At 39.5% G+C, this 17,687-nt stretch overlaps 1 protein-coding gene across 1 annotated transcript in view; it reads right to left on the bottom strand.

The window, feature by feature from the left end:
- The window catches only part of LOC102445366 (gamma-aminobutyric acid type A receptor subunit alpha2), an 81,642-nt gene that overhangs the window by 34,757 nt on the left and 29,198 nt on the right, over nucleotides 1-17,687 (bottom strand). The window contains exon 4 of the mRNA XM_006111926.4: nucleotides 16,590-16,657. Within this exon, the coding sequence (XP_006111988.2) occupies nucleotides 16,590-16,657 (68 nt within the window). The remainder of the gene's footprint in view (nucleotides 1-16,589; nucleotides 16,658-17,687) is intronic.

Raw genomic sequence — 17,687 nt, 5'->3', positions numbered from 1 at the left:
ATCCCTTTCTCGTAAATCCTTAGAAGAAATTTTGCTAAAAATGCAGCTACTGAATGAACCTAACTGCTGGTGAATTATTTGATATGTAGTTTCAGTAACAAAATAAAATTCATTTCTGTATAAACTGCAAATTTTCTAGTGAATGAATCCTACCACCAGTTGGACCTTCCGGCCCAGTACCCTAAGAACCTGACTGGTCCTGAACAAGAGAATTTGCTGGAGCAGGGAAGGTCTCTCCCATTGTGGCTGTGCTACCACTGGGCTAGGGCTCCAGCCTGTCCCTGTTGCTGTGTCAGCCCCCTGGGGCTCTCCCCAGCTCCGGTACTACCAAGGCCGGAGTACCATGGCCAGAGCTGGGCAGCCAGGGCAGAGCTCCACAGCTGCCTGGCTCTGAGGCTGGGGCCAGAACTTGCTGGCTGCTGCTGGGGCTGGAGTTCCCCAGTCTCTGGAGCCAGAATGTGGCTGGAGCTCCATGGCCAGGGATGGAGCCAGAGCTCCCTGGCTGCCACTGGGATTGGAGCTCTCTGGCTGGGGCCAGAGGTCCATGGCCAGGCTAGAGCTCCACAGCCCATCCCACCCACCCCCACTCAGGGCTCCTGGCTGAGTTGCCGGTGCCCCTTGCAGAGCTCCTGCTCCAGTGCCAGACCTCTTCTTCCTGGGCTCTCAGGTCCAGGAACATCCGTGGTCCATGCTGGACCATGGATGTTGCCGGCCCAGGGAACCCTGGTTAAGGGAGGTACACCCTGTACCACTTACTGTAGAAGTGGATCTTGGAAGTAGTTAGACCTTCATTACAATAGGGAGAGGTAGAGATGGGGGATCAGGCCTTTGACAAAACATTCACACTTGCCTTCAATTTTTTTTTTAAACAAATACTGAGGAAGATGGGGTACCTTGTTGATTTTAACTATGGCAGGACCTTGCTGATTTAAGATCATAGGCAGGAATGACATCTGTAGTAATGCTGGCCCTATTGAAGAGCCACTGATTTCAACCGGACCAGGATTTAACCCTGACGACCTGCATACAAAAGAGGACCTTTGGGAAATACTGTCCTGAGAACATAAAAATTTTTAAAAAAAATTCCAAGGGCATCATTTTTCCTCAAAACATAAACAAAAATGAGTTGGTGTCTGTAATATACAGATATAGCACATCAAGCAATGTTAGCGTTCATGAAAGTGAGGAGCTGAAGACTGAGCTGAGCCAGGCACAATAAGAACAAGCATTGAGAAACTTCCTATTTCACCAATGCAACCCAACCCTGATTTACTATTCCAAACCAGTAAACATCCTTATCTGAACAGTCACAACTCATACAGACTATTCTAAAATTCCAAGAAGTGTTGGAAGTCTTGTGTAATAATTATAAATCCAAATCTAAAGGCATTCCTTTATTTTTCCTGAAAAAAAATTAAAAAGTCATGAGAAGGCAAAATAACTATTGTTAATTAACAAACATAAAATTATCATGAGTCCCAGGTCAGAGGAAGTGCCCATAATAGGACACTTCCCACTTACAGAGTTCATCACTTGCTACAGCCCCACTCTCCACAGAGGTAGAAACAGCCACCTCATTGAGTGGAACTAGTGTAAGAAACTCTCCATCAGGTATTTGTAATACACCACTTCTATTGAAAATGTTGGGCTTGTGGTTTAACAAGAAGTGGACTAGTAAGTGTACTAAAATTGCTCACCATGTGATAAATAAAAAGGAAACAGCATTAAACTTCAAGGTCAATTTCACTTTCAATTTATTAAAATACATTATTGTTTCTGGAAACTTTATATCTTGAACCTTTATGGTTAATAACCATGTCACTGCATTCATGTGCAAGCCTGCTTTTTCAGACCTCATCAACCATCAAGGGTAGGTGGGGGAAGTGGAAGAAGAACTACAATGAAGAACACTACATCCAGCCCACTGTACCCTGTGCCAGGCCCTTCTCCAGCAACAGGGAGCCTGTCCAAAAAGTGCTACACTCATTCTCACCAAAAGTTGTTGCTGATGTTAGTAATGCCGAAGAAGAGTTCAAAACCAGAGGCAAAGAAGAGAAGCCCGCACCAGCCAGCAATAGATCAGAGGGAGCCTCCTCTATGTCTACACTATGAGTTTTGCTGGAAGAGGCAATGCAAATGAACTGTGGATTAGCATTTTCTCATGCTTCATTTGCATAATCTCTTCCAATCCGTTTTTGCACTAGGGGTTTTTAGAGCAAAACCAAGCAGTGTGGACATTTCCGTTTTGCGCAAAAACCCCTTTTGCACAAGATCATTATACTCGAAAAGGGTTTTTTGCACAAAACGGAAATGTCCACACTGCTTGGTTTTGCTCTAAAAACCCCTAGTGCAAAAACGGATCGGAAGAGATTATGCAAATGAAGCATGAGAAAATGCTAATCCACAGCTCATTTGCATTGCCTCTTCTGGCAAAACTCATAGTGTAGACGTAGCCTTGGAGATTTCCCCTATGCCGCTGCCCTGAGAAATATAGACTCTCTGGAGCTGCGATGTGGAGCTCGCACCTGGGCCAAGGGGGAAAGAGATTCTGCAGCTCCACTGCAAACCTTGGTGCTTTTTTACTGATATCTAAATGCTTTTACAGATTTTTATGGGCAGGTCCAATTTTAGGTCTTTTTAAAAATTGGCTGTCCATGAATTTACTGTTAGTTGGCAACCCTGATCAAAATCCCATGGAAATTAGGTGCCTAATTTCACCAGGTTCCATTAAAAATATCTGTCTGCATATAGACAAATCTAAATGTCTGCCTCTGCTGTTTCTAGTCTCTCCATAAACAAATTATATATATGGATCCTTTGCCCTACTGCATTGCACCTTGTGTACACAATTACAAAAGAACAGCAGAATAACAATTTTTTACACATAATCACACAGGTGGAAAATGTCAACAGAAGATACAAAGTAGAGGAAAATCTGAGCCTTGAAACCATTCTTCTAGTAAATTTGTCCAGGTCTACAGCTAATTCTAACCTAAGCTTAAGGGCAAATTTTCCCTCTTCTATCTATTCTAGTTGCACAGCGAACATGAAATAGAGCAGGGATTGTTGACCCACATCACCATGAGTGTGTCTTGTGGTCAGCCTCCATGTGTATTTCCAATCATCCGAAACAATTCCTATCCTAGACACAATCATATACATAATATCCCCATGGCATCTTCTGCACTGAGACTGGAAAAAGATTAGGAAAGTATTTTGGCTGTCTTTAGTGTAATAAATGCTTTGTCCTTTTGGACTAACATTAATAAATGTGTTTATTCTATTCATTTCACTGCCCTTTCTCATCTTATATGTTTTTGAGCTTGAGACAAAGAAGAAGTCAGCATACTGAGACCAGCCAGCTCTTGGTGGACCACAAGTAATTGCTCTACAGACCACAGCTTGGGAATCAATACAACAGAAGATCAAAAGGGATAATTTTCATCATAACATGTAAAATGTGTATCCTGACGGGAATGGATGATATGTAAAGTGACATTCCTCATGTTACTCTTTTCTGTAAGTCTGGTCCTCTATGTTGTCATACAGAGAATTGAAATATTTGGTCACATATGTAAGTCTGCAATTATTGAAACACAGTGTTCTCCAGCAAAAAAAAAAAAAAAAAAAAAATCAGAATTTGTCAAAAGACACCGCACTTACAGAATGTTTAACAAGTCTATATAGAAGGGAAAATGGAGTGCTCAGATACCATTATGTAATAGTTGGTGGTAAATACTTACTTCCTAATGCAGACAACTGCTTTTTATGTATTCAGAAATGGACTTTAGAAAAAAAAGATTCTTAAACTGATGCATTAAAATTGTATTGTGAATTTTACAGATACTCCTTCATTGAGAAAGATGTATTGTCTATATACTCAATAATAGTCAAAATATTATTCAGCACAGTACATTCATTAAGCTAGAAAAGCATACTTTCAGTATTACAGAAAACTTTCTGGTGCTGATTTCTGGTCTAATGAATACTCCTTGTTGATTTGTATTTGAGGTGATGGTCTCACAGATTCTAATGCAGGTCAAACCTTTCTAAGTCTGGCAACATCTGTGGTCCTGCATCATTTTAGTTAGCCAAATGTCCATTTATCATGAACGTAGCCTAGTTTCCTGCAGTCCCATAAAATTTGTTTACAGACACCAATCCTGGCTCTCCGTGTTCTGTGATGTTATTTAACTCTAATTTACCCTTAAACATCTTCCAAGTGCCCAGTAAGCAGTAGACATATTGACCTCCTGTGGTTTGGCAAATTCTCTAGTTCAACACCAGTCAGGTTCCAAGAGTGCCTGACTATAAAGAAGTTCAACCTGTACTATACATTTATATATGTTGCATTAGATATTACATTTGTAATTTAATATCATCAATTGCCGTAATCTTGTATATTGCATTATTAGAATTGTTGAGCCTATTTTCTCAGCACCTAAACATTGGGGAAAAAAATCAAGATTTAATTCTTTTTCTTTTACAAATTTGTACTTGACACCTATTTGACTGAAGACAGAGGGGTTACGTCTAGACTGGCATGATTTTCCGCAAATGCTTTTAATGGGAAAGTTTTTCCATTAAAAGCATTTGCGGAAAAAAGCATCTAGATTGGCACGGACGCTTTTCCGCAAAAAAAAGCACTTTTTGCAGAAAAGCGTCCGTGCCCACCTAGACACAGTTTTGCGCAAGAAAGCCCCGATCACCATTTTCACCATCGGGGCTTTTTTGCACAAAACAGTTTTTAGCTGTCTACACTGGCCCTCTTGCGCAAAAACATTTCCGGAAAAGGGCTTTTGCCCAAATGGGAACGTCAGCATTTGCGCAAGAAGTGCTGATTTCAGACTGTAGAATGTCAGTGCTTTTGCGCAAAAATCAAGTGGCCAGTGTAGACAGCGACTACTTTTGTGGAAAAACTTGCCAGTCTAGACGCAGCCTAGATGTATGTCAGTATCTCTGAAACAAAATTTCACGTAGACTTGAGTCTGAGCAATTCTCTCCCCTTACTTGACAATCTTCTTTATTATGAAGGCTAGACTTGGACAGAGTTTGTGAAGAGTGGGGGAAGAAATTATCTCTCCTGTCTCTTCATGGCTGACAGATTTTGAATCTGAAGGAGAGATGGAAACATTCCATACACTTCAAATATTGTGAGTGCCCATCAGCATTCAGCACTGACACTGAGCAAGCTGAACATTTATTAATCACGTCCTGCAACCCAGCCTTTTTGTTTTGTGAACAGATCAAGCCAAAATTCCTCATTTACTGACTTGTTCAGATTTTTCCAAATTGGTCCTTTATATTCAGACTGTCCTTTATTTAAATAGCAAACTTTCTGAAGTAATTCACAAACATAATTAATGTAAACTGATTCAAAATAAGGTAAGTGTGGAGAAATGAGAAGTTTATTTTTTTTCTGAATTTCTAAAGGCAGTCAAAAATGTGTGTGCGCGTGTGGGGGAACAATCCCTCACCTTCCCTTTAATTTATTTTTGTGGGCTTCTCTGGGAGCTGCATCCATGTAGATGAGAGCAGAACTGATCCCTGAACATTTATTTACAAACTCATGTCAGTTGTTTTGTTATTTAAAGTATCAATGTTCCTGGTGTCACATCTTAATTTGTCTTACTGCATCTTAAGGCAATTTAGTGATCAGCCTACTAAATTAGTCCTGCTTCATTTTAATTTCAAAGCTATTAATAATGTAACTCTGTAGCTAAGTGTCAAACACTTCTATGAAACCAAAGGAGCAGTTTTAGGCAAGATCCAAAAGAAAAAATATACAATTATTCAAAGTAGACTTATCTGTGTTGCGTCTGAGCCTTTGGGACACATCTGCCTCCTTGTTATAATGTGATATTTGCCTGAGCAATAAGTATTCTGAGAAATAAGTAAAATTCCTGCAACTTATTTTACTAGTGAATAATTCATCACAGCTCCCTTTGAATGAATGCTAAACATTGGGGCCCAGCTTCCAAACTCAAGTTGATGATATTTCTGCAGTGGCAGCAATAAACCAATGTTTGTTTGCCTTCATTATTTAATTCTTTGTGAAAAGATTTTACTCGCAGTGCAGAGGACCAGTGCAAGATCCTATACAACACTGCCTATGTCACACAAAGGGATAGGAATAGAATGGCAGACAGATGGTTACCTGAATATTCACCATGGAGAGAAAGCTCCCCCCTCCCACCCTCCAATGTTGATTCTTCACAGCTCAGCATGCTAGCTTGCAATGGGAATATTTCTGCTAATCCAATGACCACCAACACTTTGTGCAACCTGAACAAAAGCAGAGGAAATAGCCAAAACTTGGGCCACAGCACTGAAATGCAACCAAGACTCGGGGGATGGATTTCTGCAACTCTGCCCTCTACCACCTGAAAACCAAATACTTTATGTGCCTAGTAGAATCTGGACATACTGTCAGGCTATGCAAGTTAAAAAAAAAAAAAGAGAGAGAGAGAGAGAGTCAATTTCTTTTCCCCCTCTTTGCAAGTCAAAAACTATGGAAAACAAGTAGGTGGAGATCAGATGCTTTCATTCAACCTCCAAGGGATCTGAGGCAATCCTACCAATTGTTTAGTGGAGTTATTGTAAATATTATTGAAGTACTGTCTCCCAGTACTTTTTTCTCATAACAGAGGAGACTGGACTAAATGTTCCCTGAGCCTGGAAAAACCTGAGGGAGAAGACTCTGGGAAAATTTGTGAAATTAAAATTGTAGTATAATCTAGAGGCCCTGAGACCATTAGGGAGAGTGAAGTCTATTCTACAGCCTGCTCTACTATAATGCCAAAGGATCCAGGCCACTGGCAGGTGTGATTGAACATGGGAGTTTAGAGGTTAAAGCCATGAGCATCTACCACATGAGGTAAAAGCTGCCTCCTACTTAGCTTTTAGCTCATGCAGTACAGGCTCATGGCTTTAACCTCTAAGCTCCCAGGTTCAATTCGACCCACCAATGACCTCAATCTTTTGGCATTACAATAGTTTCCAAGAAAGATCTCTCTCATGGCCAGATGTTTGGCCATAAACTGCCTGGCTTCAGGAGATCCACAGAGAATTCAAATCTAATCTGATAGGTCAAGAAATGCAGGAAAGCTTGATACAATTAATCACCTCAGAAATATAGTACACTAGCTTTGAGCCCTGTGCCTGTTCTCTATAAGCCAATTCTGAAGGGAGCTAGAGCTCATCTGGCCAGAATTCTCCCTCACATATATTTCCAAGGGGTTTCCATAGGACAGAGGTTCCCAACCTTTTTCGGTCCCCGTACCCGCTTGGCTTTTAGTAAACCTTCCCGTACCCCCTATTCAATAAGGAAATAAATTCTAGACTCTAGAATCCACAACACTTTTCACTAACACTACTACTTTTGGAATATTTCAATTAGGATAATCTAGTTATTTACCAAATAGTCCCAGTACCACCTTGACAAGCTTCTCGTACCCCCTGAGGATACGCGCACCCCAGGTTGGGAATCCCGGCCATAGGAGAATGTCATGCAGCATGGCTATCCTGACCTTTATTTCTCTGTCCTAAAATTATCCTTATATCCATGGATTCCCATCTCTGTGGCATCTATGCTAGGGGACTTGCATGGGAACCTGTGGGTCACAGAAAGATGGAAGTAATGTGGTCTGTATCTATCTCCCCCTCCACCACTTTTGCCTTTTAGGCAGATTTCCACCTCTTTGCTCCACTCTGTGACCTGGAAGATTGAGGAACATGGGGGAAATTGCTTTTTTAACCTAAGAGCAGCCAAACAACTTGTTTTTGTACACACATTTTTTAGCAAAAAAAAAAAAAAAAAAAAAAACCCCACACCATCACAGATTCTAGAGGAAAAACAATGCACAGTAATGAAGTAAAACTAACATATATATACACACACACAGAGAGAGAGAGAACGAGAGAGAGAGAGAACAAATTCACTTCAATTTCATAAAGAGTGAGATTCAACATTGTTCAATGGGCTGGCACAAGGACCCTATTTAGGTCTATTTCATATTTAACTGAAAAGTTGACATTTGCTGCAGAAGACTTTTGACAAAAATCATTTTCTGCGGAGGAAAAAACCTTCATTTTTCCATCCAGCTATATGGAAAAGCTACTGCACCTTGAAGCCCCATTTGGTCCTCAAAACAGGGTTCTGGTGCAGACTTTTGATGCAAAGTTAAGGTTAAACAATAAAATACAGAAGTGTCGGGAAGTTGATCTGTTATAATATTCAGATTAAGCTTAATCCAGTTTTTGTACGTGATTATCCAGATTCTGCTACCTTGCACACATTGAGTAATATCTCACACTGTGTAATCCCACTGAAGATTAGAAATAGAAAAGAGGAAATTCCATGAGAGGAACCTGGCTGTAGTTTCCTCTCTGTGGCACTCTGCTACACGTCCTAGAGTCTGGCTGTATATTTTGTGCTCCAAATAATGACTCAGAACATACAAAATAATATTTCCCATATGAAAATTGTACAGGCTCTTCTCTTGAGGAGATCAGCAATTTTTGGATTCTCGAGACACTCTCGTTGGCTGAATGAGAGGGTGGCTTTGTCATAACTCAATCTTGAGGAAAAGCTGTAAAAACCACTGAAATAGAGGTGAAAATATACAACAAAAATAAAGATCTCTTTAAGTACAGTATTTTCAAAAGGGCATTCAGAAAGCCAATTGCCTGAATTCACAAAGGGCATTCAGAAAGCCAATTGCCTGAATTCACAAATTTACTTGAGATTGTCATTGTCAGCCATGTTCCACCTAAAGTTTAACTAACTTCTACCTCAGATTTTCAATGTTATGGTTTTTAACCTTAATTATAGATGCTGTAATTAACTGCTTTAATTACCATTTAGTCCTATAGCATTCCTTGGACAATTATGGTAATTAACAGTTTAGAGATACTGCTTTGTTTTTCAGTTGCTCTGTTTTTGTTTTTTACAAATTAAGCTCTCTCCTCTCAGGCTAATGTCACAATAAATTTGCCTCACTAACCTGGTTGGAAGCCGTTAGGGCTTTATATCACAATACTGAATGTATACATTTCATAGAAATAACAATGCAACAGCTGAACCTCTAAAGGTGCAATCTGCTTTATTCCCCATTTTGGCTTCCCTTTTTCTTGGCATAATGAAGTTGAAAAACAACTCTAGCACATTGCTCTTTTTTCCCTTTGATCCTGAACTCTGTGGATTTCACATTATACAGAAAAATTACAGCAGTTTTCCCACAATTAGTCCAGCATCAGCGCATCAGTTGGGTTGCTATCTGAAGAAGTGGGCTGTGCCCACGAAAACCCATGATACCATCTACATGTTTTGTTAGTCTATAAAGTGCCACCCGACCATTTGTTGTTTTTTTCTGTATAGACTAACTTGGCTACCCCCTGAAGCATGGTAACTTTAAATAGACCTTGTTTGCCTTCAGCTAGACTAGATGAAAAGGTATAGTATTATTTGTAAGAAAGCATCAGGTCTTGATGCACAGGCAGGAGTTTCAATGTAGCAGAGGAGAGCACATGACAAGAAAACTGTAATTTCAAAGTAAAATGTAGTTTAAGGAAAACTTGCACTGATACACTAAATGATGTCAAGTGAGATGCAGCTATTAAGGTCATTTTTTTAAAAAATCAGGACTAATAGATATTATGACAATGAATGCACAGGTTCTTTTAATCAGATATCCACATTCAACGTTGTAATAGATTTTGGATTTTAATGTTAGTTATCCAATTTATTTCTCTGGACTTAAATCAATTCATAAGCATAGTACTCTGACTGAAAATAAAAAGAGGACCTATATTACAAAACAAAAGCATTTATTTTTTTCCATACAAAAATATTCAAAAAGTAATGGGCTTGATTCACCATGGCATTATTCCAGTCATATGCAAGTGTAACTATCAGAATTGATGGAGTTATTTTTCTTAAACCTTTGTACTCTGAGTGGAGCATATGCCATCTATAAGTCTCCTCTACTTTACTCTGTCTTGAGACAAAACTTCTAGCTGACTCCAGGAGTACCCCAGTTGTTGTCCTTCAATATCAGTAGATCTTCTCCACGTTGTCCGAGATCTTCCTTGTGGGTTCCATGTGAGAGCTTGACGGACTATGCTGGATGATGGTTTTCTGAGAGTGTGGCCTAGCCACTTTTCTTCTCTTGTTTGAACATGGAGTGCTTCTTGTCCTGCTCTGTTCCATAGCTCCTCTTTTGTACATAAGTGGAGTATGACAGTAGTGAATTTTGCACTGTATCTTTTATCCATGTGACAGTTTATCCTGCATGACAGTAAAATAAAAGACTAAAACCTACATATTTTCAAAACTATAGCCATCTGAAAATTTCCTTTACTTTGAAGCATCTTTATTAGTAAAGAACGATATCAAATGAGACATAACTCAAGATCATTTAGGCTATGTCTAGACTGCAGGGTTTTTTCGAAAAAAGTTGCCTTTTTTTGAAAAAACTTCACCTGCGTCTAGACTACAGCCATGTTCTTTCGAAATTAAATCTAAAGAACGCAGCTTTTCTTTCGACGGAGATACTCCTCATTTCACAAGGAATAACACCTTTTTTTGAAAGAGCTCTTTTGAAAAAAGGCGCTATGTCATGCAAACTGTGCTTTTTTGAAAGAGAGCATCCTGACTGCCTGGGTGCTCTCTTTCAAAAAAGCAGCATGCTTTTTCAAAAGTACTGATTGTAGTCTAGATGCTCTTTTTCGAAAGAAGCTTTTTCGAAAGCATCTTTTGAAAAAGTCTCTTTCGAAAGAGGCTTGCAGTCTAGACGTAGCCTTAGATACAGAAGTGCCTTTAGCCCTGACTTGAAAGATGCTTTCCATTAGTTTTCAGTATTCAAATACAAATTTTTTTTCTAAGTACTATAGAAGAGAAAGTCATCCATTTCACTCTCCCATAATTCTGGAATGCACAAGGTGATATCCATCTCAGAATTAATACAGGTATTTATTTTGGTTTGGTTAAACTGGTTGGCTACTAATCATTCAAAGCAATGATCATGTGAAAAAGTGAAAATTAAAACTGGTCTAAATGAAGAAAGGACACAAAATGTAGGCATTAAAGCTTACCTAGATAGTCTAACAATAATGTAATGAATATTGTGATATAGCCCACACTTAGTAGAATAATCCTAATAATTCTTTGTGGTCCCCTGCCTCTCCTCCCCCTATCGCCTGGTTTATATCATAACATAAAGTGCAACAGATAAGCTAATGAAGGGATAGCTGGGCAAGGGTGACTATGAATTCAATTTCCAAGTTCTGCAGTGAGTATATAAATTACATTGATGGTTTTAGGATTCTCTCAGCCCCTGTGTGCTTGCCAAATTCCCAAGATGACCATTTCAAATAATTAAGGGGGAGATGGAGGGGAGGGACAGAGATTAGGATTCAACTCACAAGAATAAAGGGCATCTATACTAACTCCACAGAACATGAAATAGAAATGATTAAAGCTGTTTTGCAATGGGCAAAATTATGTATTTATTTATTTGGTGCAAAAGAAAAAGCGTCACAAATGAGCCCTGCCAAGTTTTGATTAAGTCCTAAATTTATAATCTAATTGTGGCTTTTTTGTTGTGAAGAATGTTCTTTTGTTACTTCTGTCTTTTGTAGTTGGAAGGGAGAAATAAGTGTCATATGTACTCAGGCATAAGCCTAATTTTTTGGTAAAAAATGAAGCAGTAAAGAGCAGGAATCAGCTTATGAACGGGTCATTGTGTTTTACCATTTTTTAAATGGGGGGGTGAAGGGATGGTTGTCAAACTTCAGTTCCCAGCCCAGCAAACTGCTGGTGTGCTAGGACATTTTATGTACCTTGAATGTCTGCAGGCATGGAGCCCTTCAGCTTCCAGTGGCTGCTGTTTGCTGTTCTAGGTCAATGGGAGTGGCAGGAAGTGGTGATCAGTACATTCCTCAGCCTGTGCTGCTTCCCGCAGCTCCCATTGGCTGGGAACGGTGAATAGCAGCCTCTGGGAGCTGAGGGGCTCCATGCCTACAGACACTCCAGGTAAACAAAATGTCCTGACATGCCAGAGACTTATGCTGACAAGCTGGGACCAGAAGTTTGCAAACTACTGATACAGAGTAGGCTTATGAATGGATCATTGCAATTTTTTTAAACTTGGGGGAGGATGGTCCAGCTTAGGAATGAATGGTCTTATGATTGAGTATATGTGTCATCTGCATCTCCGCAAGGAGGCAGGGCAACAGGAAGAAATCACAAAGGCTTCTCTACCCAAATAAAAGCAGAAATGGAGACTATGAGCTACCATGACAAAAATATGAACTCACATGGATGTGGAATTTTTGACCTATCATAACAAAACACAAGTACTAATGACATATCCTGCTACTGACACACCATAAATAGTTTTGAACAGAGTAAAAACAGTTACCATAATGCATGCATTCTTGCAATACCTCTTTTAAAATTCAGTTTGTGCAACAATTCTGAAGCCAACAATTAGGACATTAGATAATTCAGTTTATGCATAGGAGATAAGATTGTTTTCCAAAAAACTTTCTAAATTAATTAAATCTTGATGAGCACTAACCAATGCTGTATGTGAGGGTTTAGCACAAAAAATCTTAACTTTTTAAAAAAATCTTCCAATGTTAAATCATTGAACCATATTCTGTTGGATTTACTAACAGTTTTTGCTTGACAGCTTGATACCGAGTTTTGAAAACTCCTCAGAGTAAATGATTGGTTGGCAAAACTTGGGATTTCAATGGAAACCTGTATTGAGGCATTGGTTTTAAGTGAAACTTAGATACAAAATACATCAACACTGATGGAAATTGAGAACACAATCTGCTATATGCAGTGGCCATAACTAATTCCTATTACCTATTCCTATCATTTCCAGTATGGATCTCCCCTGTTCCGTAGAGAAAGTGAAGTCAGTGTGAATCAACCACACCCAGTGGCACTGTTCCCAGACCTTTTCTGTGGTCCTCACTCCACATGCATTGTACTTCCATCCCTAGGTGCCAGTAGAAAAACTTGCAGAAAGTTAAGGTAAGCAGAGACTGTAATCACTCTGCCACCAATCTTCAGCTATCAGGGAAAAACTCTTATGAATAAGTCCTAGAAGAAGCAGTAGCTATGGGACATCTTGGCAATGAAACAGCACTGGCAGAGAACCTGACGTCAAGGTGCTTAGTGATAACATTTGTACATTCTTGAAGATCCCTGGGATTCAGCCAGCCTGAGAGCAGGACCACTGCCATTTCCTTGGAGAACTAAGGGTGAGGGTGAGGAGAAGGCAATCATATCCATCCTCCCAATGAAACAATTCAAGGAAAATTCTGAGGAGGAACTGTGATTTTAGTGAAACTGCACCCATATTCCCCTCTGTAATCAACCACAAGGCTTTCAGCTCCACAGCCATCACCAGTCTTGGGCACAGACCCACATCTCACTCCTTCTTAATTAGGGTGCTAAAACTTCCCAGCTCCCTGTCTTACACTGTGATACCCTAAAAGGCCAGCACCTATAATTTGCTTTCTTTTTGAAGGTGCTGACCAGATCATTGTCCACAGATAGAAGTCATCACTCATCTCCTTCTAAACAAGAACATTTATTCTTAAGGCAAAGAGCATTACAGAGAAGCATATTAAAACAACAAAGAAAATACATACTTACTAGAAAGATTGCCAGAATTCACCCCCCACATACAACTGGTAGGTTTTAGTCCTTCAAAACCCACAACTGGGTTTTCCCCATAATTACTTATTCTTCCAACTTAGATCCAGAACTAGAACAAAGCCTGGACAGATCAACAATTTATACAGCTTGGTTCTTTTATCTTGGCCTTCTGTAACAGGTTATCAGCAGACTATGGCCCTTTCTATAGGGAGCAGATTCAAAAGGATGGATTTTTGCATAATGAGAGATGTGGAAGTTGCATTAGTCATTCTTTAGGGATTACCCAGGGAATCCACTTAACTCTTGTTGTCTCCACAAGTCCATACTTATCTGGAACAATTCAGAATGTGAATGCCTTTAAACTTCCCAGGTCTCACATCCATCACTTCTGTAATAAGTTGAGGGTCTGCAACATAAAATCAGCAGGCCTGAAATCTAGTGAGAAAGATTTCGGCTCAGTGGAACTGCAAGCAGGAAAGAGGTTTGGCTAATGAGAAATAGTATAAGCCAGGTCAAGCATAAAGAATGCCAAAAGTTATCAAGCACAGGTACCAGGCACAGGCTGTAAGCACATTCCAGAGGGGTCGTAACAGAACGCCTCGCTGAGAAACATTTTGGTACCACCCGCCTCCCCACAAATAATGTACATATGGCCTAGGTTCAGGACTGGGTCGAAGTTGACAGCATGATGAATAGTAAGTAAACCCCACTTCTGTGAGGTAAGGGGCAGTAACCACGTAATAGAGGGTGGCAACCTGATACGTCAAGAGTGACGTGTAACTTGTTTTTACCTGTGTATAAATGTGCACCCCAAAGGGTGATCGCCAGCTGACCATGGTGGGGGAGCGGGGGGACTGGAAATCCAGAGTTCTTAGTGGGTGTTAGCTCATTGCCATGGCTTACATAAGGTATAGTGGCACAGCGATGAATCTGTTTGCTGACAACTATTATTGTATGTCATTTGGCAATAAATCTGCTTGGGTGATTTCAATCCTTATCTGATTTGTGGTCTCTGGGGAGTATGTCATGTTAACTAATTGCATATGATTATCGCACTAGACAGGGGAGTAAACACATGCATGCACGCAGCAGAAAGTTTAACATCATTGACGAAGTAGAGGACCTGTCAGGAACCCACTGGGATCATCCCAAATCCTGATTGACGATAACTTCTACTATGGCAAAAATGTAGTATTTTAGTATCAGTGTATAAATGTAAATTTGATGTATAATGATTTGCCTATGAGATCTGTATGCTTCTATTTCACCTTTTTTCTCATGATTAGACAACATCTGCATTGTAAACTAAGTTGTGTCTTCTAGAAAGTATGTAATCCTTATCTGCAATGCTTTGTAAATTGCTTGGTGTGAGTGGAGGATGTGTGTAAGTGTGAAAGCCATCACAGATGCCCAGATGGTCAAGAAGTGGGAACCTTAAAGATAACCAGGAAACATCCATTGTGTCTGAGGCTGAATTAAATTAGCCAAATTGATGAACCCTGGAGACAGGCAGAGCCCCCCAAAAGTGAGACACAAACAAGAGATAAGGATGGGAAGCCTCACAATAACCATCAATGGATAACTGTGGAAAACTCTGAGATTAACACCTTTTAAGAATGAATGATTGCAACATGACACTGCAAAACCTATAGACTCAAATAGGAGCTTACATAAATGAGAAGGGAGGCTCTTGCCATTTGACTCTGGGTTTGATCCTCCAAGCCAAGCCTCAGAGGAGCCTTGAATCGCAATCAAAAGCCCCTGATTGAAAGATTCTGACCCTTGCCTGGCTAGTAAGACTGACTTGAGCCATGACAGACTGGTAACTATACATCATGTGCACCTGTATGTGTGGGCTTGTCTTTATGAAGCATATGTTAGCTGCTTTTATACTGTAGTCTTAATAAATGTAGCATCTTGCCTTTTCCCCTAAAAAGATCCCGTGTGCTTCTTAAAAGCATAACACTCTCCTCTAGGGAAGTTACATACAATTTTGGCTCACCTTAATACATAAAATTAACAAAATAAGAACTTCCAAAGTGTTGAAGGAAATTGCCATATCAGTCACAGGAACATCAAAAAGTCTTCCTCCCTTTGGAGTTTCCCCCTTCAAAAAATGTTTTGTTTTTCGCAAACCAAACAGGGGATGCTAAAAACATTTTCCACTCTGGGTAACAACACACCTTGCACTGACCATGTAGGCCAAGACGGTTAGCTTCCTATTTTAATCACCATTGTTGCTGATGCTGCTAGTCCTTCCTGACCTGAGTAGTTCCATTGCCTTTAAGGAGGTAACCTAAGAACAACTAATATAAGTGTTTGCTGTATTAGAGCCATTGTCCAGAACTGCCAGTCAGAAACTTACAAACACAAGGGACTCCTTCCTTCCAGGAATTTTTCTCAAACCATTTCATTGTGGGGGCAGAGTTTGAGATCCATGAGGAACAAACCTCATAGCCCACTCTCTTTCTCTCTGTCTCTCTCTCTCTCTCTTTGTCCCAAGCCATCCATCCCAAAGTCCTGGAAAGCTCCTCAGCTTGTCCAGTCATTGGGAATCTATGATCTTCTTTACAAAAGGCTGATATAAATAAAGCCATTCAACAAAACACTGTATTTATAACAACTTGGGAACTGTTACAGATAGGCTTTCCCTGCCTTGACTTCAGTCTGGGTGAAATCCACCCAAGTGCAAAGCACCAGTAGAAAGCCTATGATCACCTATGTCACACCACACATCCTTTAACATATATCAATGTTATATTGCCATAACTCTATTGATTTCAATTAATTTACTTCTGATATGCTCCAGTGTAAATGGGAGCAGAATGTAAACATTCTTCCAAGTTAACAGTATGCCTCCTTAGCCTTTCTGCACTAATTAAGCAAAATATTGGTTGACTGAGGAACTCACCATGTCTGTGTCTGAAACAGGTCCAAAGCTGGTTACATAGATGTTAGTGAAGACTTCTGTTATACTGTCTGATAATAGAAGAGAGAAATAAACAAATGTTTAGCATTGACATTTTCTGTATTCTGCCCACAAAGTGACGTGAAACATTCTGAACCAGATTCTGCTCTCAGTCATACTGTTGTAAATATGGAGTAACTCATTAGAATTACTCTGTTGTTATACTGGTGTTAATAGAAGAAAACTTGGCCCCTAGAGGGCTTCACTTACAGCAAATATAAACAACATTCCTATTTTCAGAGCCAGCAAAAATAATTACAATGCCTGGAATTTAATAAGATGCCACAATTCTAAACATAAAACACCTTTGTTGCAGAGCTATTATTCCTAGTGTTGCCGATCATGGCTGTTAAAAGCTTTCTAATTCAAGGCTATATTTTTCAGACTGAACAGCTTTTTCAAAGCCTAAGAAAATGTTTACAATACAATTATCAATGTGCTAAAAATAACTGTGCCCCAGCATCATACATTTTAATTGTTTTAAGTGACAAGTGTTTAAATATAATAGTCCCTTCCCTCTCTGTATTCACCATGCTGCTGAACAGTTGTAGCTCTGTAAGAACTGGAAAGAATGTCCTCCTAATGATTATAGTTGGACAGCCATGATACCAGTAGATTGAATATTGTTCTATAGGGAAAAATAATTGCTGAATTTTCTATCTTCTATTTTCAATTAGGTGCAAAACTGAATGATACACACTAACAGAGATGGGCCATACCAGCAGAAAATTTCCTACCGCAGTTTCCAACTACCATTTAATTATCAGGCACCTAAAATACTGAATATTCTGCCTTTCAGCAATTTTTTAGCTGAAAAAGAAAAAAAAAGTACTTAACAGCTAAGTGTGATTTGACAATGAGCATACTATGTCCTTTTCTAAAAAGTACAGTGCACCTTGTAATTGCTCTTTGCTATATCTTGACCTTTATATTTGATCAAAACACAAACAGGAAATTCATGGTTTTTATTCTTGATTAAAAGCTGTTCTGAAAACAATCTTTTGACCATGATGTTGTACGAATTTTTCATACCATTGTGAA

This window comes from Pelodiscus sinensis, chromosome 5 (assembly GCF_049634645.1).
Source record: "Pelodiscus sinensis isolate JC-2024 chromosome 5, ASM4963464v1, whole genome shotgun sequence".
Lineage (NCBI taxonomy): Eukaryota > Metazoa > Chordata > Testudines > Trionychidae > Pelodiscus > Pelodiscus sinensis.
This window is presented reverse-complemented; position numbering and strand designations above follow the sequence as displayed.